Source organism: Petaurus breviceps, unplaced genomic scaffold (assembly GCF_028583685.1).
Source record: "Petaurus breviceps papuanus isolate PSGF00001 unplaced genomic scaffold, PetGlider_PUasm1.0 224, whole genome shotgun sequence".
NCBI classification, from domain to species: Eukaryota; Metazoa; Chordata; class Mammalia; order Diprotodontia; family Petauridae; genus Petaurus; species Petaurus breviceps.
Window position 1 is genome coordinate 11,909,210 of NW_027185887.1, and position 21,583 is coordinate 11,930,792.

Consider the following 21,583-nt stretch of genomic DNA (forward strand, 5'->3'; position numbering starts at 1 on the left):
AGAGACAGAGACAGAGAGAGAGAGAGAGAGAGAGAGAGAGAGACAGACAAAAAACAAAAAACCATACTCAGAAGGCACCAACATTGACCTTGTTACTCCACTGACTCCCAAGGCAGACTAAGGAAACAATATATGGAAGAAATGTTACATGTTTATGCGTAATGGGAGTGACTTATGGTAGTCTTCATTAACAGATGTTTAAAAGTCAGAACTTCAGAATTACTTGTGGAAGCCTTATAAATATGAATTTCCTGTAATTCACATTTTACAAGAACTCCTATCAGCTGTCTCACAGCATGAAAAATACCCCCAAACGCATTAGAAAAACCTTCCTGTTTAAAACTAGATTGATCCCGCATTTACATGGCAAAAGAAGGCTATTACACTGCAGGCAGTAAAAGCCTCATTTTGGAGATATTGAGAAAAAACTCAAAATAATTCACTTCTTCCCAGGCCATTCGACAACTATTAGATTTTCCTTCACAAAATAAAATGAAATTCCACCACCTGCCGTTTAAAATCTCCAATTAATTCTATAAAGAAGTGTCTTCATTTAAAAAGTCAATATGCAAATTTCTGCAGACTGGGAATAGACATTTCCTCAGGTGAACTATAACCTTTTGCTACTTACTATCTGCAACTGAAGGAGCCTGGCAGACTTCTAAAACAAGTTAGAACTGATTTTCACTCAATTGCTTAGGAATGAAACCCCTATCCATTAAATAGATTTAGTTACTAAAGATTATGGATAATTCAAATATCAGTTGTTATGTGCTTTTAATGGAAATGATAGCAAAGGATTAGCTATATGTTAACATATCACCTGTGATTTAAGGCAAAGGTTTTATTTGAGCAGAAACTAGCAAAAAAGTAAAGGAGAGGGAAAGAAGGGAAGAGAGACAGAGACAGAGAGACAGAGACAGAGAGAGAGAGAGAGAGAGAGAGAGAGAGAGAGAGAGAGAGAGAGAGAGAGAGAGGAGGAGGCAATAAAGGGTTCTTCCATTCCTTGAAATTTTGAAAGTGAAGCCACTTTGAGGCAAGACCTGTAGGAATTAGAATTATCCTTGTGGTACAATTTTAAAACCAGCCAGAAGACATGGATCTTTTTCCTTTACTTCAATCTTTTGATACCTGGACCTATCATGATTTCTAGGAGTTAAGTACCTGGGGATCTTTGACAGTAAAAGCCTTTTTCCTTGCTACTAGATTAAACCTGAGGATATCTAGGCATGAAGGGTTAGTGGAAAGGAGAATATTTAATATATACAGTTTAGACATGTGTTGACAGTTAAAGTAGTTGGTCAATTCTTCCTCCTTTTCTGAAAATTTATGAAGGCAAGAAATGACAAGGACAGAGTTAGAGAGAAATGGCTAGTTAATGTTTTAAATAGGACCTTGTTTCTCATGTATGAGATGTGGAAAAGAACAGTGAATACATGGTGTTCAAGAGCTATAAAGTGAGCCTGTATGTTTCCCTTTTGCTTATTATATCAAATCTGAACTTCTATGCTTAAGATTTAAAGGGATTTTATAATCTGTCACTTCCTGATCTATTCAACTTTATGGTGATGGAAGGAGTGTTGAATTTGAAGTGAGAGCACCTGGGTATGAATCCTGGTTCTTCTAACTTATTATTTGTAGAACCCTGTGCATGAAATAATCTCTTGGGAGCTCAGTTTCCTTATATGTAAAATGAAGGCATTGGATTAGATGACCTTTAGTTCATTAAATAGTTCAAATTTTATGATTCTACTCCCAAACAGGCAACTTTCACTCTAGTCAGGTCATTCTTCTTACTTTTTCCTTTTGCCATACCCTCTTCATGCCCTTTCCCCATCATACAAATTCTCCTCCTTCTGTGAGTTGCTCATTCTGTTCTCCACTTCTGGTATTCTCTTTTCCATTCATACATCTACAAACTATTCATTAATGCCCTGATGAAGTTCCACTCTCGTGGACAAGGCTTTCTTTGAAGATAACTCCCACATATCCTCTCCATTTCAATTTTCCACTTGTTGGGGGCATCTTGGCAGTTCAGTGGATAGAATGCTGGGCCTGGAGTTATGAAGTCCTAAAGTCAAATTTAGCCTCAGGCAATTCATAACAGTGTGACTTTGGGAAAGTTACTTAACCTTTGTATCAATTTCCTCAACTGTAAAATGGGGCTAATAATAGCACCTACCTCTCATGGTTGTTGTGAGGATCAAATGAGGTAGTGTGTGTAAAATGTTTAGTGCACTTCCTGTACATAGTAGATACTTAATAAATGCTTGTTCCCTTCCCAGTAGTAACCTATCAGTATCTATTAGCATTTATAAAACTATACTGTTCTTCTCTGATACACAATGAGTATAATATATCTTTACACAGAGGTACATGTACATATATACATATATATGTATATATATTACTGTCTTTCTTGTCTGGTGTGTGTGTGTATATGTGTGAGTGCATGTGAGTATGTGTGATTTGTATAACTTTCTTTTGGGTAGAAACAATATTTTCTATGCCTTCTATAGCCCTTACTGCCTTGTATACAATGCTAGACAGGCGGTTGGTACTCAGTTCCTGATTGACCGATGGAAGAGTGATTTGAAAATAAATGGACATTGTGTGGTATTGTAGGTGGTGGAGAGAGAGAGAGAGTGGTGCTATGAGGAATGGTAGCTATGAGAGCACTTTCTGCAAATATGTTTTGTTTGTACTTATAATGCTATGTGCTGATATAGAATGGCTTGCTGCTTTATAGCTAGATGCAGCATACTTCTTTCTGTGTTCTGGTATGAGTGGGGAATACTTATACTTTTACAGCAAAGGCTCACTTACTGAGGTTTTCATTGTAGGTATATTTAAGTTGAATAGGGTAGTTATGCAAAAACAACAAAACAAAACAACAGCTTGAATCCCACCAGGGAGCTATATCTTCAAAGCACTTACATTTGAATCCTTGATGGAAATAGTCTGCAAACATTTATGGTTGGCCTTATATGATAGTACTGAATGAAAGTGAATCAATATGCGGATCACAGTTATGAGCAGCAGAATTATGAGATCTGGGGGGGGGGAACGATTTGAAGTTAAAAGACTTGGGTTTGAATCCTGGTTTGGCCACTTACTATTTACGATTAAATAATAATAAGAATAGGAGTATTCCGACTATGTCCAGTTCTCCTCTACAGACGTCACTACCCACTCCACCACCTTCTCCACCAACTACCACTCATTGGGCTCAGTCTAGGTGCCCAGCTACCAGGTCCAGCCGGCCAACAACGCCTCCAATGTCTATGTAGGCACCGGAGGCTCTGTCTCCTGAATCTCCATGTCCTGTACTACCAGCTTCCACAGGGACTGGAGGCCTGGGGGCCTGATGGGAGACTGGTTGGGATCAGGGGAATCCAAGGGGAGAAGGAGACCATGCAGGACCTCAACAACCACCTTGACTCCTATCTGGAGTGAGTGCCGGAACCTGGAGACTGAGAATCAGAAACTGGAAGGGAAAATCAGGAGCATATGGACAAGAAGGGACCTCAGACCAAAGAGTGATGACACTATTTCAAGACGTTTGTGGATCTGCGGGCTCAGATCTATACAAGCTCAGTGGACAAAGCCAGAATCGTCCTACAGATTAATAATGCCCGTCTGGCGGCTGATGACTTCAGTCAAGTATGAAGCAGAGCTGTCCATGAGACAGTCTGTAGAGAGTGACATTCACGGCCTCCAGAAGGTCATTGATGACACCAATGTGACCAGGCTGCAATGGGAGATGGAGATTGAAACCCCAAAGGAAGAGCGGCTCTTCATGAAGAAGAACCACGAGGAGGAGGTGAATTCTCTACAAGCCCAAATCGCAGGCTCTGGGCTGACAGTGGAGGTGGACTCTCTCAAATCTCAGAACCTGAGCAAGGTCATGGCTGATATGGGAACCCAGTATGATGCTCTGGCTCAGAAGAACAGAGAGGAGCTTGATAAATATTGGTCCCAGCAGATTGAGGAGAGCACTGTGGTGACCAGCACAAGATCTGAGGAGGTGGAAGCAGCCTGAAACACTGTCACTGAGCTGAAATGTGCGGTCCAGTCCCTAGAGATTGACCTGGATTTCCTCGAAACCTGAAAACCAGCTTGGAGGACAGCCTGAGGGAAGGGAGATGGAGCAGATCAACACAGCCCTGCTGCCCCTGGAGGCTGAGCTGGGGCAGATCCAACAGAGGGGCAGCGCTAGGCCCTGCTCAACATGAAGGTCAAACTGGAAGCAGAAATCAACACTTATTGAAACCTGCTGGAGAATGGGAAGGACTTCAATCTTGTGAATACCTTGGACAGCAGCAGCAGTTGCTTACATAAGACCAGCACTCAGAAGATTGTAGATGGCAAAGTGGTGGCAGAGCCCAGTGACACCAAAGTCCTATGGCGTTAAGACCATAAACTGAAGACCTGGGCTGAGTCAGGAAGGCTCTTTGGTCACCTAACCTTAAAAAAAATAAGAATACCTAGCATTTAAATAGTACTTATTATGTGCCAGGTGTTGTGCTAAGCCATTTTACGAATATTATCTCATTTGATTCCCACAACAACCCTGGGAAGTAGGTCTTGTTATTATCCCAATTTTACAGTTGAAGAAACTGAGGCAAATCGTTTAAATGACTTACCTCAGGGTCACACAGCTAGTAAGTGTCTGAAGCTACATCTGAATTCGGGTCTTCTTGACCCACACCTGACACTCTATCCACTTCATTTCCTAGCTTCCTAGTTTGTTATCAGATGTAAGCAAGTCACTTAGTTGCTTTAGTGTTCTTAAAATTAAGTCTCAGATTATCAGGAATTCTTTTTTTTTATTTTTTTATTTTTAAGCAATCAGGGTTAAGTAACTTGCTCAAGGTTACACGGCCAGTTATTTCTGGGTGTGGTGCTGAGTGTCTGAGCCTGGGATTCCATCTCCAGGTCGTCCCAACACTGGAGCCGGTGCTCTTACTCGCTGAGCCACCTGGCCACCCCTAAGCAATTGGGGTTAAGTAACTTGCTCAAGGTTACACGGCTAGGTGTTTCTGGGTGGGTGCTAAGTGTCTGAACCCGGGATTCGATCTTCAGGTCTTCTCAACACTGGAGCCGGTGCTCTTACTTGCTGTGCTACCTGGCCACCCCTTATCAGGAATTCTTAACCTGGGGTCTATGAACCTGTTTGTTTCCTTAAAAAAAATTTTTTTTGATAACAATTTCAACATAATTGGTTTTCTTTGTAATTTTATATATTTTATACATTTAAAAACATTATTCTGGGAAGGGGTCTGTGGGTTTCACGAGAATTATTACAAAAGGGATTCATTTGTGTTTACAAAGAAGGTTAAGGATCCCTGGACTAGATACACAGTGCCTGGTAAATAGTGGACACTTAAATTCTTGTTGATTGACTGATATCCCTTCCAGGACTAAATCCTATGATTCTATATATACTTCATGCCTGTGTACATAGCAGTATACCACTTCATTTCCTAGCTTCCTAGTTTGTTATCAGATGTAAGCAAGTCACTTAGTTGCTTTAGTGTTCTTAAAATTAAGTCTCAGATTATCAGGAATTCTTTTTTTTTATTTTTTTATTTTTAAGCAATCAGGGTTAAGTAACTTGCTCAAGGTTACACGGCCAGTTATTTCTGGGTGTGGTGCTGAGTGTCTGAGCCCGGGATTCGATCTCCAGGTCTTAACTTAACAATTTAGCATCTATAACTGTCTATGAAGGTGATCCAGAGTGTGTGTTTAGTATGGTTGACTGATTAAGAGTGTGCGTATTAATTTTAAAATCACAATATCAATTTTGTATTTAAGCATGGGAACTGAGTATCCCCAACTAGACTGTAAGCTATCTAGCAACAGGATCAATTTTTTATTTATTATGTATCTAAACAACCTATTCCGTCTTCTACAGCTAATATGGTTTTTAGAGTGGGTGCTCAATAAATGTTGACCAGCAATTTGGTAACTATTCATCTCTGTACTTTCATTGAAACAATGATGATGTTAGTAAAAAGCATTCTTGGCAGACTGGGAATAGATTGTTACTCCAAATTTCTTGACTTGGACACAGTGTTGGTAAGAATGCATAAAAGCTGTGATATAAATGGGGCCCCCCCAAGAAGAGCTGGATAGAGGGTTGAGGGAAAACATGTCTGCTGGTAAAGAGGCAGTCAAGTGGGAGGAGAGCAGGGCAGTGACGTACCAAATGAAGCAGATATTCCATGGAATGACAGTGACCCTACCTTGCCACCCACCATTAGGTCTTGGTGGCAAAATATTTGAAAGTAACTTTCATTCCACACAGAGAGGATGGTGAGAGTCAGGAAACTCCACTTATTGGAATGGTAGTATCCCAAATTGCTTCCAAGCATTATGCTGCCAAAGAATGTAAAATGAGAATGAAAATGAAACTTTTGACAATATCACCACATTTTTACTTCCCCCACTATTTCACAATGGTGATAAAAGGGAATGGATTGTATGACTGTCTTCACAAATGATTTTTGCTTTTGAATAAGCAGATAGATTTAGCCATGTGTTCTTTCAATTTTGTTTCAGTGTAGAATTTCCATCTTTTAGGGGGAGGGTTGGTGTGTTACTTTAAACCCTATAATTTCCAATGGTGGTTCTGGTTGCAAATCAATCCATAGGTGGACAATGATAAATAAAGAATATGGCTGGCACAGTCATATGTAAGACATTTATGGCTTATTTTGGAAAGCTCATAAATCCAAGAAAATATGTCAGCTGTGCAAAACATTTACATGAATTGTTTATTGTGGAAATTTCTTTCACTGTGCTCTCTTTGGCCTAATCAGTTATTTATGCATTTATTAATTCAGTTATTTGATTGCTACTGTGTTTTATCTCAGAAAGCTCACAGATCTCTTCAAAAGTTACACTAATAGCATAAGCCTGCATGAGGCTTGGGTGAATAAGAAAAATGGGAAAGAGGGAAAAACCTGATACACAAAGGATGGGTCTATATTTATTCTCTCAAATAGGTGGAAATATGCATAAAGAGATAATTGGGTACATTTTTCTGACACTGTTAGCATTGCTAATGAATATGTTGTCAAATCATACAGTGTTCATCATTGTGGCCATGCACCACAGCCAATCCGATAGTACTGCATTATTGTTGGAGTATGGGGTTCAGTCATCTAGTGTGAAAATGCCTTGAGTTTGATGTATTTAAATACAGTAGATACATATTTGAATACAGAACATATTGTGCTTTGTATGTGTGCCTTGTTAGAATAATTTCCCAATGTAGTAGACTCTGTCAATGTAGTTTCAAAGGTCCTATGAACATCCTTTTCATGCCAGAGCATTTTTCATAAAGTCTTTTCATTTCTTTTCTACTAGTAGATATTTTTCAGGTTTGGTTATAGCCTGTGTATAAAATTAGAGTGTGCTAAATTTTTTTGACCATTTATTTATTTGAATATTGGTAAATTAGTTTGTGTATTATACATATAAAGAAAGATCTTTTTCTCAAGAGTTTAGCTGTAATTAAACATTATATATGTATGTATGTATATATGCATATATAATATATACAAACCAAATTTGTGAATTTAAATAATATGACTCTTCTCATGAGAGTCTAAGTCACTGCTTCCTGTTGTAGAATTATTTCAGTTTTTTAGTTTTTTCCACAATAATTTCCTATTGATTTACGAATGCATTCTGATCATCTGTAGTTCAATTTATCTTTCCTCCTTCCTGCTGTTGCTTCCCACATCTTAGCTTTCACCCGTTCTATCTTTTGTAGGAAAGAGTAAACATAAAACTGAAGAATAATTAAGGAAAACTAGAATTTTCTTAAAATCCCAAGGTGGTTTGATACCTTTAAATTAAACTTTCTACTTTTCATTTTGAACTAAGAATAAATTGTTATGAATGTTCCTGTATATTGTATATTAAATGCATGTTATACTCCTATCACACATTAACATTTTTATTTCCACTGGGGTTTCAGTTACAGTCAGTTTTTTTTGGTTCATCGACCTTATGTGTAGGGCATCCATTAACTATATCTGAAGGTAGGAAAAATAAAGTTTTATTTCTCTTAGAAAAAATTTTCCTAGTGAATTCTTAGAAGCTTTTGTAAAAGTTTAAAGAGAGATTTCTGAGCTAGCAGTATCTGTTTTAGTTTTTACTTAATGACAAGTTGAAAACATTCTTTTTCTTACCACACCTTTTCTCTAATATAATTAATTTGAAATTATTTTATTTTATGACTAAGGTGCCCAATTATTTTCAGCTGGTTGACTCTTTACCTCCTAATGGTCTTCTGTACTACTTTGTTTTCAAACTCTCCACTGCTTTCCAACTAGCCATATCAACCTTCTGATATTTTCTCCTAAAATCATCACTAACCCATGTTGAACATGCTTGGTTTCATGTCCAGCCCAGACAGTTAGTAAATATTTAAGTGCCTATTATTTGCTGGACACTGTGCTAAAATCTAGCATATGAAGTAAGGTAAAAACAAAACAACAGTTCCTGTCCTTGAGGAACTCGCAATCATTAGTAACTTTGGACAGAACACTTTCAATTTAATGATTAAGTCAGAAGCCAGACTATAGCGAGTTAAGAAGAGAGGGAGAAGAAAGGAAGTAGAAATGGTACTGTAGATTGCCTTTCATAAGGAGTTTAGCCATAAAAGGCAGGAGAGCTATGGGAACAATAATTAGCAGGTGTGGAATGATCAAGTAAGGAATTTTGAGGTTGGAGAAGACATGGTCATATTTTTAGACAGTAAGGAAACAGTAGACAGGGAGAGTTGGAAAGTGAGGGAGTGGGGAATATAGAGTGGGCAATCTACTGAGGCAGTCAGAATGGAGTGGGATCACTTATACATGTAGTGGGGTTGGTCTTGGTAAGGAGAAAAGCCATCTAAGCATGTGAGATGGGTGAAGGAGATTACAGTAGCAGAAAGCAACAGGATGTGAGCTGTGGAGGACCAAGCTCTTGGCAAATGATGGTCTCATTTTTTTTTCTTTAAGTAAAATATGAAAAGAGTACAGACTGAAAATTCAGAAAGTTGCATTTTCCTCTTACAACTTAGCTCTCTTTTTTTGTTTTCTCATAGTTTAATCTGATTGAACTTCAATAGTACTGATATGTATTTCATAGCATTGTCCTTGATGGCACAACCATTTATTTTAATTATTGTGATCCTTCTTATAGCATTTAGCACTGGCTGAGAGGTTACTTTGTAATATTGTTTCATCTATCAAGTATTGATTGAGCATGTCTTGTGTATATAGTGTTGCTATGAACTACAAACTAAAAGGAAAATAACCATAGGGCATGATTTTTTTTTACATATGGACATTTATTCTGTAGGGAGTAGAGTGCTGGACATTGGGTAAGGGACACATACATGGATGGAAATTTACAGTTGAATTAGCTGAATAAACATGAACAAGTAATTTTAACTCTATGAGTGTGAGATGATGAAGGTCTTGACTAAGGTGATGGCATCATCAGAGGAGAAAAGGGAACATATGTGAGAGCTGTTATGAAGGTTAAAATCAAAAGGTCTTGGCAACAGATTGGCTATAGGTGGCTAAAGAGACACATATGCTTGCTATCATCAAAGTCCAGAGCACTTGTCTGGACCAACTGCTTCCTTTGAACATCCTGTTATTGTTTTGTGTAAACTCTGCAAGCTTCTATGACTTCCCTTCAACACCTGCATCCAGTTTCTCCTCTCATGCTCTTTATCTCTTTCTTCATACTTTGCAATGGGCATTTGTACATAAGCTGTAGATTTTAAAAATGGCACTCTTTTTTTCTTCTTTTCTTCTTCATGAGCATCACAAAATGACATGACCAGGCAATCAATGAAACAAAGCTTCTTTTTGCCCTTGGGTGGTATAAAGAAACCAACCTCATCAATCCCTTTATTTACTTCTTTGAGCAGAAACTCTGAGAAACCCTTTCCATTTAATGACAGCTTTTTACCTCTTATTTAAATTTTAGTGAAAAGGTCAAGATTATGTTTCAGTTTATTATTGGACAAAAATCTCCCATTGGGAGTTTGGTCAGTTAAATTCATGTTTATAGATGTGACAAAAACAAAATGATTGCTACCCTTAGCCTCCTCTGCTGGTCCTCCACTGCAGTGACTACAAAAGTAGAAGAAAATGCAGAGAATTGGATATGTTTTTAGTTTTTCTTTGTTTGATGAGTTTCATTGATCAAAGAACTACTCATCTGGTGGCCAACTTGCTGCTGTTGAGCTTCTCCATATTTAAGTTGGTCCTCACATGACAAATAATAATTTATCAACCAGGATTATGTTTGGGGTCTTTTTAGCTTGTTTAAATCTTCAAGAATGTATACTACACTGGCTAGTTGTTTGTGAGCCCAGTATCACCTCCATGCCAAAACGAGGCACAAGAATAGGACTTTTTTGGTAGCAAAGAAAATTTACCCATTTGTAAATTTTTCTTCTATTATTTTATTTTAAGACTATAGTCTTATCCATGTATTGGACTTTGATATCCTTTAGTCATTTATCGAGTTTGAACATCAATCAATTTTTTCCAAGGGTTATCTTGAATAGACAAGTGTGAAATTCTAAATAGTTCTGAAACAGATACTTCATTTTGTTCAATCAACAAAACGGGCATATTGCATAAATATATATTTCCAGTAAATACAATCCCTTTAAAGATTCCTGTTGGTTGAGGCACATTGTGCATGCTTTACCCCCAGGTAGTGTCTACAGTTTATAAAAGCATGAGCATTAAAGCTATAATATGTTTACATTGAAGGTTGTAGACCTTTTATTTACAGTGTACTAATAGCATCTATGTTGTTTTTGTTGCCTTTCATTGTAAGTGGAATGGAATCTTGCATTATTGAAATGACACTCTATCAGTAATAATTGTTTGATTACTGGAATTGTTCACCAGAGTGATAAACAAGAAGGAGAGAAAACTGAGTGTGGACTGAGAATCTTGCTTTCAGGAAAGAGAGAGAGGATAAGGCAAATTTTTTAGTGACTTGCATACAAAGTATGACATTTGACTTTCTGGAATGGCCAAGTAACTAATATCCATGTTCAAAGGAAAAAAAAAGAATCTGAAGAGGTAAGAGGGAATCCCTTATTTATGTCAAGAAGTTAGAAAATGGAAGAATATGAGAGCCAAGGAAGGGAAAAAGGGCAGCTGAACAGTTGTAACTACATCATAGATAGGTAGCAACTCTTCTTACTGCTTGAATTCCACAGAAAGTTGCTATATATCCACAGTGTCATCAGGAATGAGATCATCCAGGGAGTGTGTGATGCAGGGGCTCTATGTTCTTTTTGGCAAAGGAAAGAGATCCTACATCATTTTGTTCACTAAAAACACTTAATATACTTAACTGTGTTCAGGTGACAAGTGGCAGTTGGTCCCAGAGATTCTCAGACTTGAACAATGTTCCTCTTTGGTGTAGTTTATCATCATGGCTGGAGTTCTGGATTACAAAGTGTCCTACCCCACCAATGTAACTGCCCCTTTGGGCCCTTCAGTTCTGATATCCATTTAGGGTCCCAGACATGATATTTTTGGCTAGCCACCTTATAAAACTTTTTTTAGACTATATAGCAATCTTCCATGATAAAATATGTGAGAAACAGCTTATTCTAGGAAAAGGAGGTCTATGTGTTCCACAGATGGACAGATAGACCTGACCATCCTACTGAAGTATTAGAGGAAGAAGATAGAGGTGGTGGTGGTTCATGTCTCTATAGGAAGAAGTACCAAAGCAATTATTTGTCAACTTGTCATTAGTTATGGAGAAGTCTGCTCTTTTCCTAGGGTACTTGTCTAGGATGTGACAGAGACTCCACCAGTCTTGCCAAAGCTGCAGACTAACATGGGAATAAAGAATTCTAAGAGAAGACTCTAGAATTCATTGCTAAGGATTATGAAGTCTTTTCATTCTGTTGTTTTTGGAGGCAATCAGGCTTAAGTGACTTGACCAGGGTCAGACAGAGAGGAAGTGTCTGAGGCTAGATTTGAAGTCAGGTCTTCAGATCCTGACTTTAGGGCCAGTGCTCTGTCTGTTGCATCACCTAGCTGCCCTGGATTATGAAGTCTTCAGGAAAAAAATAAACCCAAACAAACTGAATATCTTTGGTATTCTGAGGTGTTTCCATCATCTGCAGTGCTTCTGGTCCAAGACTAGGGCTTCAGAAGGGCAAATTCCATCTGGGAAGTAAACAGCTGGTTAAGAAAATGGCACCAGAGAATGGGATGAGCATGACATGTTAGTTTGTCAGGTAGAAAACAAGAATATATTCTAATAGGTGCTTAATGTATCTAAGCATTTTGCTTAAGACCTGGGCATACAAAGAAAGCAAAAAAAAAAACCATGGTCCCCACTCTCTTGGAATTAATTTTCTAACAGGAGAGATAATATGTAAATAACTATGCATTATAGATACATAGAGTGTAACTAGAAGGTAGTCTCAGAGGGAAGGCATGAGTAGCCTGTGAAGACTAGGAAAGTCATCCCCAGAAGGTGGGATTTGTGCTGCATCTTGAAAAAAAGCTAGAAGATAGAATTAACGATAGAGGGCAAGGGTGATAACCAGTACAAAGGCATGGAGGTGGGAGATGAAGTAAGTTAAATAGACCAGAGTAGCTGGATTGTTGAGTTCATGGAGAAGAGTTGAAAGGCAGGAAGGGCTCTAAATTCCAAACATGATTCTGTATTTGGTTCTGGATTCTTTAGGTGTGTTCTAGAGGGATTCTTGTCTAAGTATGAGCTGAACTAGAAAAGACTTTGAAGTCCCTCCAAACTCCGAGATTCTGTGGTTCATATTTGGGAACCCAGATCAAACCACTAATTTCCACTGTTAATAGTGTTTCCATTATTATGCAATCACATGTAATCAGCTTCTTGACTAAAGTAACAAATAATTATTATCAAAATCAAAATAAAAAAACTTCAAGTCATGAATTCTGTTGATAGTTTTTTTATGCTATAAATGCCAGTTATTCCTCTATTTAGTAGAATTTGATGGGGGAAAAAGTAAGAGCCAGATGAAGTGCTCAAGGCACATTTGAGGAAGAAGAGATCAAGGAAGGGTTTGTGAAAAAGATGGGACTTGAGCCTGATATCTAAATTTATAACTAGAATGATTTTTTGGGAAAGGTTTAATTTATTATCCATTGATATAGAAAAAAAAAGCATTTAAATTTGTTGACAAAGCAAAAGATAAACAGTAGAAAAAAAAATAAAAAAACCCCCAAAGACAGCAACTACCCAGAAACCCCTCAACAGCTTGATTAAATGATAAAAGAAATGGTTGTAAATGATGTTACATTTAACTTCAATCTTTCAATTCAACTCAGTGAGTTACTTCTTAGTGCTTCCTGTGGGTCAGGCCCAGTGCCAGGCCATCAGGATTTTTGTTATTTGCAGATGGTTAAAAGAAACAAAAGCTGTGTTCATTAATTGTAACAAGGTATTGCCTATATTCCTTGTATTTAGCATGAGTTTCATTTGATGTCTAATGCTGTCTTTATTTACATAATTGCAGCCAGTCTGGGCCTTGTCACATTAATAAGTTGGCACACTCAGAATTGAAATCAGGACTTCTAATTCTCAGGCTATTTTCATGCCAGCTCCAGAATATCTGGATGGAAAGTAGAAACATTCAGTCAATCAATTAAAAGGAGTAAAATGGCAATGCAAAGTAATTTCTTATAATTATGTATGCCAATATAAAGGTGTTGCTATTGATTAGCACAGTCAGACTCCCTCTGAACGTGATGATTTTTCAGTCTTCACACATTTTAGCCCATAGCCTCTAGCAAGTGTTGCCAGAGAAGTGGAGTTGCAAACAAACTATAAAAAGAATCATTAAAAGTAATGAGAGATATATTCATTATCAATATGTACTTCACCTAGCCTATGAATGCTTATAGTTTTAGTGAAAATCTGACTATTGCACATATGAAGAAATATAAAATGGAAAACAGTGGGAGAAGACAAATAATGGACCTGTATGATCTGAGGCAATTAGTGACATTTTAGTTTTACTTAATAATTAAACTTGTGAAGTATCCCTGAGCCCATTTAAAGAAAAGATAAATGAAGTACAGTGGTGTGAATAGTATGGACATCAGTTCAGAGCCATTCAGGAAGAGTTAACAGTCAATTATAGTTATTAGACTACAGACACTCCTTTGGAGCTTCATTTTTTTTCCATCTGAAGTCTGCTGTTAGAGTGCCTTTCAATTAAGCACTTCTTCAGTTCCTGAATTGAGCCAAACCCAGGGGATGCAAAGGCGCAAAACAAAAAATGTTTCCCTAACATCATGAAGATTACAGAGGAGAATGACATATACACAGAAAAATCAACACAGAATATATTCAAAATAAATATCTGAGGTTTTTATTTTGGTCATGAGGGTGGAGAGGAGCTATGTACCAGCTGTTGTTGTAAGGGTTGGGACAGCCTAAATGAGGATGATACTTGATCTGGACTTTTAAGGAATCTACCAAGAAGAAAGTGGCAAATCATTCCAGAATCATTGCCAAAAAATCCCCAGAGGGGGTAAAAAAAATTGGACATGACTAAAATGACTGAATAACAACAATAAAAGGGACTCTATGAATCAGAAATGAGGAATGAATGTCTATGCCAAGCATGGAGGACAGACAGCCTGTGCAAAAAAGCATGGGAGGAAGGATGAGTAGTATTGTGAGGAACAATTAAGTAAGTCAAGTTAATCTAGAACATGAGTTGGAGAGGGAAGTAATACATAAAATCTAGAAAAACTGACTGGAGCAAAATTGTGAAGGTCTTTAAATGAAATCTTTAAAAGAAAGGTCTTTAAAAGTCGAAAAAGGACTTTAAAAGCATTTTATATTTTATCCTCAAAGCAATGCAGTAAGGATTTAATAAACCAGGCTTTTTTTGAGCATTAATAGTGAGATGATCAAAAGTTTGTGCTTTAGGAATACCAGTTTGCAACTGTGAGGTTGTGTTTGTCCTTCATTTTTGAAGACCATGACATCAGAGAAATCATGACATGACTTGCAGTCGACTTTGATTTGAATGAGGGAGGGCAGTACAAGGTCACCAGCCTCACTTTCTCCTTCAGAGCCATCTGGGTCCAGTGGCCAGATATTTATCAGGGAAACTGGAGATGGCCCATGGTGCAATGGGAGACCCTGATCCTTTTAAGCTAAGGACTGTTCAGGTTCTCACTTTGAGTGAGGTAATGCCCATTCAGTGAATAGGCCTTTTAAAGAAGTGAGCCTAGGGATGGCCCCTTTAATTTCAAAATAGAGAAAAAAAATCAAACTGGGAGGACAAGACCACCCTCATGGTTGCTGGTAAAAAGAAAAACAGTTATAGTTGACATTCACTCTGAGAGAGGAGGGCCCAAAATATAGCCATTAAGTGGAGCTTGGGCAGGGACCTATTGTGGTCTGGTCTGTGAGCTCCAGAGTGAAATGAGTTTAAAGTTTGGTGAAAGAAAGACAAACAAAGAAAGAAAAGAAGAAAGGCAGATAAAGAAAGAAGGAAGGAAGGAAAGAAAGAAAGATAGAAAGGAAGAAAAGAAAGAATCTAGCCAGTAAATCCCAAGTTAACTGCGCAGCTTCTGGTCATCAATATTTACCTTCCTTTGGAGAGGAGGAGAGGGAGAGCTGTAAGAAGGATAGATTAGAAAGTAGAGAACCTTGAGGCAGGGAGGGGAGATGAGGATATTGTAATAGTCTAGATAAGAAATGATGAGAGCCTGAATTAGGGTGGTTGAATATGAGTTGAGGAAAATGGGGGTAGATGTGATAAATTTTGCAGAGGTTGAATTGATAAGAGTTGGCAACTGATTTTATATGGATATTGAGAGGGAGGGAGGGAGAAGTAGTGGATGAGTCTGAAGTTGTATATCTAGGTGACTAATATAACAATTCATTAATATTTTTTAATTGATATTTTATTATGATTAATATAACATGAAAAAAGGGGAACGAGGCAGAAAGAAGCCAAACACTTGTAGAGAAAACAAAGTCTTTATAATTTAATGGGAAAGTGGTTTTGGAATAATAGCAGAAATTGAGAATTAGATTATTGATGTTTCTGAATTTATAAAATTGGTTCCATTTGACTATCACAGGGCACAATTAAACATATGCAGATTAGTGATTAAAAACCCCATTTAGTTTGTTTCATAGTATTAAACTAGTTAACATCCATAGGAAACTGACTTTTTAAAAAATAGTTTGCTCTTTTCTTTATACAAATAATATATTTTAATCACTGTGTAGGAGTATTTGCATAAGTTATAGCAAAGATCAGGGTTGACCAATATCCTTTCCTAATGAGGTATTTATTACATGGCAAGTCACCCATTTCTTTTACTTTGGTACTTGTTAAATTCCAAATTAGTTGAGAAGACTGCTTTATAAAAGGTCAGGCCTCCTAGAAATTCTTTCTTCACTTCTCAATGAGATATTATGATGACAACAATCTATATCCATGAAGAATGATATTAGGAATTTAATATATTTTCAAATAAGGATGTGTAGATCACATTAACATTAAGCTAATAAAAATCATTTTTATATCAACTTCATACCAATTTGAATTCTCTCTGGTGATAGATGTGACACATAGAATGACTGCAGTTAAACAAGATTATTTGCCTTGCATAACCCTGTAATCTATAATATCTTTTCTTCTTGGAAAATTATCTTGTATACTGCAAGGCATAAACTCCTTGGGTCTGTCCATTTTCTCAATAATCTATTAGGCTTAATGAGCCATATTTAAAAAATATTTTCTTTTGAAATTTAATTCAGTATTTTTATGAGGTATAGCCTTAGCAGTAAATCACATTAAAAATGTTTATTTTCACATTAACTTCCTTGCTTACATGTACAGATTAGGGTTAGTAAATGCCTTAGATTTCCATAAAGTATTCAGGACAGATCATCACAACAGTGAGGTTATTTTTTTTGTCTCTACTTTCAGGTTTCAGTCAATTTTAGATGTGAGACCCATTAAAATATTGTATACATATTGCCATTTTTCTTCAAATAATTTTATTATTTTTCTGATAAAACTGTATTCTGTAAGATAATTTCTGAGCCTAAATATTTAATTTTTTATTTCTATCAATAACTTGAATTCATCTTTTATTGACTAGTCTAGTGTATTTTCTCATTTGTCTGAATGCACAAAAGAATTTTAGTTCTAGTAAAATGAAATACTGATGCATTAACAGAAAATGCATTCATTTCAGCTCCTCTAGTTGCAGAATGGTAAAATACACATATTCTGATTTCATTTTCCTGTAGGGGAAATGGATCCACGTTTATTATGAACTAGGCACAATGATATGTTCATGTTGTGAATTTCCTCTTTCTACAGCACTGCTTTCATCAAAGTAATAAAATTGATGTGGAGATCAGTGAACAAAAATCAAAGGTGTTTTTACTTTGCTTGGGTATTTGATATTTTCTATCTATTACACATTAAGAGACCAATTCATGATCCATAGGAAAAATAAAAGATCAGAACTAAATTTGTATAGTCTGTATATAATTTTCTGAATTCAGGGTTTAAAAGGTATGATTATCCTCTCTCTGTCTCTCCCTTCCTCTCATTCTCTCTTTTCATTCTGTTACCTGCTATTTAATAATCATATTCAATTTAATAATTATAGTATTTTTCAGGAAGAGTCAGGCATCAGCCACCTTTCAACAAATTTCTAATCAAGGTGCACTGCAAAATGTACTAGCTTTGGATTCAGAGAACTTGGGTTCCAAACATGTCTCTTATACTTATTATTATATTATTTTGAAAAAAAATCACAATTCTCCTGGGCTTTAGTTTCCTCTTATGTAAAGTGAGAAGATTGAACTATATAGTCTCTCAGGTCCTTCTAAGCACCAAGGTGATGCTCTTATGGCATATGAATGTCATTGGACCACGGTCAAGCCTTGCTTCTCCATTGATGACCTGGTTGTTGCAGAAGAAGAGAGTCAGCTATTTGGTACATCTGTCAGTGCTCTGATGGGGGTAAATCCACTTAGCAGCAGAACAGAAGTAGAGCTTACTCAGTCCCCTGGAATCATACAGAAAATATCACATGGATCTCATTAATAATCTCATAATCTCTTTTACACATTGAGCTGCCTCAGCTTGCTGAGGTTATTTTAGTATATTATCACTGAATTTGGTGGGCTACATAGGGATATGCTGGAACCAGCTTGTTAAATTGTTACTGTGAGCATTTATTTATACCTCAGAAATCAGTTAACACTACAAATCAGGGTTTGATTTATTTTGTTGATTGTCTAGACTTTAAAAGTAATGGAGAAAATGTTAATAATGAAGGTTAAACTTGAAAGTGCATCATTCTTTTTGGAGAACTTGTTGTTAAATATTGTCTAGCACAGCCCTTGGTGTAATGTGATTGTCTAGCAGGACTATAGGATCTGAAGAACATGGTTTTTTCAGCTGATCCTCCTCTCCTTTTCTTATGTATATTACATGCCTTGGGTAGAGTCAGGGATTTTAGTGTTTAGGACAGGATTATCTTCTAGAGATTATAGATAGTTCATAGATGAATAAACAATTTTTAGGATTAATAATTACAAAATTATATTATAAAATAAAACAATAAAATATAGTTTATGGTATATTATATATTACTTATAAAATATGAAATTAATAAACAAATGTTGATTAAGTACTAGTACTACTATTTGCAAGGTCTACTGAGGTCCCTTTTTTCTTTTTCTTTTTCTTTTTTAAAGCAATAGGGGTTAAATAACTTGCTCAAGGTTACACGGCCAGTTATTTCTGGGCATGGTGCTGAGTATCTGAGCCCAGATTTGATCCCCAGGTCATCCCGACACTGGGGCCGGTGCTCTTACTCGCTGAGCCACCTGGCCGCCCCTTGGTCCCTTTTTTCTTTATCTTCTTGTACCACTGACTTCATTGTTGCACACAGGATTTGCTGCTATGAGCAAAGCTTACTGTTTGTTGGACAAATTTAAAATATCTTTAATGGTGGAATGAAATGGTATACTTTCCAAATGTAGGTATGAATATAGCCATTGGTGAAAAATGCTATTCTTTATCATTGAAGCCAATGCTCTAAATTTTCAGTGTTTTGTTTTTGACTATTTCACTTACTTTTCTATGGTGGCATTCAAAAAAGTAGGACAAATTCCTTTCTATTGTGTTAAGCATTTGATTTAGATAGAATTTTTATTCTATGTTTAATCTCTTGATTTATTTTTGAAGGTTCACAAAATACCTTGCATGGCCTTGTAGTAGTTTGTGGCATATATCTATATCTATCTATATCTATAGCTAATCTATAGCTATATCTATATTAGGGTTTTATAACAAATGTAACTCCTGTTGTGATAGTTTTATTGTTACTTTAGGTTAGCATCTTTAACAAATACTAGGCTCCTAGCCTATAAATGAGTAGATGGTGTGGTCTTCACCTTTAAGGAGTTTATGATCTGCTGAGATATACAGGACATGCACAATACCCTGCACCAGATAAGGGCTCCAAAAAGGCTGTGACCAAGGTGCCAAGAAAGATGGCAAGAAGCACCAATGCAACCTCAAGGAGAGTTATTCCACTTGTAGATAAGGTGTTAAAGCAAATACATCCCAGTGAAGGCATCTCATCCAAGGTGATGGGCATCGTGAGCTCATTTGTCAAGGACATCTTTGAGTGCCTTGTTGGCAGTGAGGTGTCTGGCCTGGTGCATTGTACCAATTGCTCCACCATCATGTCCTGTGAAATCCAGACATCCACGTGCCTGCTGCTGCCCAGGGAACTGGCCAAGCATGCCATGTCCAAGGGTACCAAGGTCATCACCAAGTACACCAGCTCCAAGTAGACTTAGCAGTAAAGACCTTAACACTGAAAACTCAGTAGCACAATGATGCTCATTTGGAATATTGTGAATACTACATCCAAATGAATATAGGGGAGGTAGTGAATGGTGGGCAAGAGTAGGTTAGAGTGTTGCTCATAAGGAATTGTACTTGAGAAGTTGTTTAAATCGTAAAGAATATCAGATAAACATATGACCAGAGAAGCAGGGAGGCCAGTCATATAGTAAGACTAAAGAATGGCTATGAGTAGCCTGAGTGCTCCAATGGATCTGCTTAATGTGTAGGTATTTAGAGACCTTTCCCCTGGCTTTTCCCAAGCCATGTTATATAGAACCCTGTGAAATATAAACATGGATAAGAGTCAGATTAATGCTGATAGAAAGAGTACCTGCATCTAGCAATGTATAGTATATTTCTTGTCTTACTCATTAGATTGTAAACTTTTTGAAATTTTAATGTCCCTAAGTAGGTCATATTTGATATTTGTATCCTCTGTGACATTTGGCAGAATGCCTTGTACATAGTAGGATAGGGATAACAATAAAAATAATCTTTTTACTTAAAAGAAAACCCATTTGATCTCTCCATCTTAATTGGCTTCAACCTCCTTAAACATTTCTTTAAAAAAAATTTTTTTGGACTGGTCCTGCAGTTTTATTGGTGAAGGGAAGGCATCTTATCAAGACAGTTCAGCATCTGCCCTATAATTTCTAACCTCTTTTAGAGCCTTGACTGGGGCAATGAGAGGTTAAATTACTTGCCCAAAGTTGCAATACTTACTCTTTGGCAGAGATGAGACTTGAATTAGGTCTTCCAGACTTTAGGGCTAACTGAAGTCTGCATTCTTGTGCTGTATTGTATTCATTTATTCTAGGTCTCCAGAAGGCCTTCACCTATTGTCATCATTCTGTGATGTCTTCTTCAACATTTAGGTGGGTGGGAAAAATAGTAAGGAAGGTAAAGCTGCTACAAAAATTGTTAATATATTCAAAACTAAAATATTAATTATTTTAGGGTATTTGCTTCTCTGAATGCCATTGTGAGTCTCAGATGTCGCAGGTAGTTGAGAGCTAATGATATTTATATGATAGTGGTACTCACCAGATTTCTTCCTTAAAAATAGACTAATTTAAAAAAATCCCTTTTCTTACTGTCTCCTACAAGTTGGTTGTCTCCTCTGCACTCTATTTTGGATCTTTATTTTCCTTGGTTATATTTCCATATTGTCTTATGATTTTTCTGTTCCCTAGCCATAGTCTGCCTGTTCGTATTTTGTGTTTATTTCAAAGGCTCAAAGGAGATGACTTGTATATCTCAATTCATGGATGAACATTAGTTTTTGCCTAACATATTTCACCTCTTTTTATCTTCTCTGGGTTAGTTACACATTCTTGTTGACTTAGCTTTCCCCTGTGGTAATCTTGTTGTAGAAATAGCTAAACTAATGTTTATTTCATATAAAACTTGAATAACTTCATTTCCATAGTTTCTTATAGTTTTCCTTGTATATAGTTTTGAGAAATAAATGCTATATGCTAGTATACAGAAATAAAAATGGATCATAACATCATGTAACAGAAGAATTAGAATATTGGATTAGGACAACGACTCACTCAGTCCAGGAATTGATCTTCTATGCCATTTAAAATTTTTCAGAGCTCTTTATAGACATTGTCACGG

The 21,583-nt window shown here is 36.8% G+C and overlaps 2 protein-coding genes and 1 pseudogene across 4 annotated transcripts in view; all 3 read left to right on the forward strand.

Moving 5' to 3' along the window:
* The window catches only part of LOC138166484 (keratin, type I cytoskeletal 18 pseudogene), a 31,387-nt pseudogene extending 26,973 nt beyond the window's left edge, over positions 1–4,414 (forward strand).
* The window catches only part of DCDC2 (doublecortin domain containing 2), a 223,552-nt gene that overhangs the window by 164,043 nt on the left and 37,926 nt on the right, over positions 1–21,583 (forward strand). The window lies entirely within an intron of this gene.
* Positions 17,945–19,905, forward strand: H2BC1 (H2B clustered histone 1). The gene is given in 4 exon segments (XM_069094946.1): positions 17,945–18,032; positions 19,508–19,588; positions 19,591–19,642; positions 19,644–19,905. Coding segments are annotated over 4 exon segments (483 nt in total).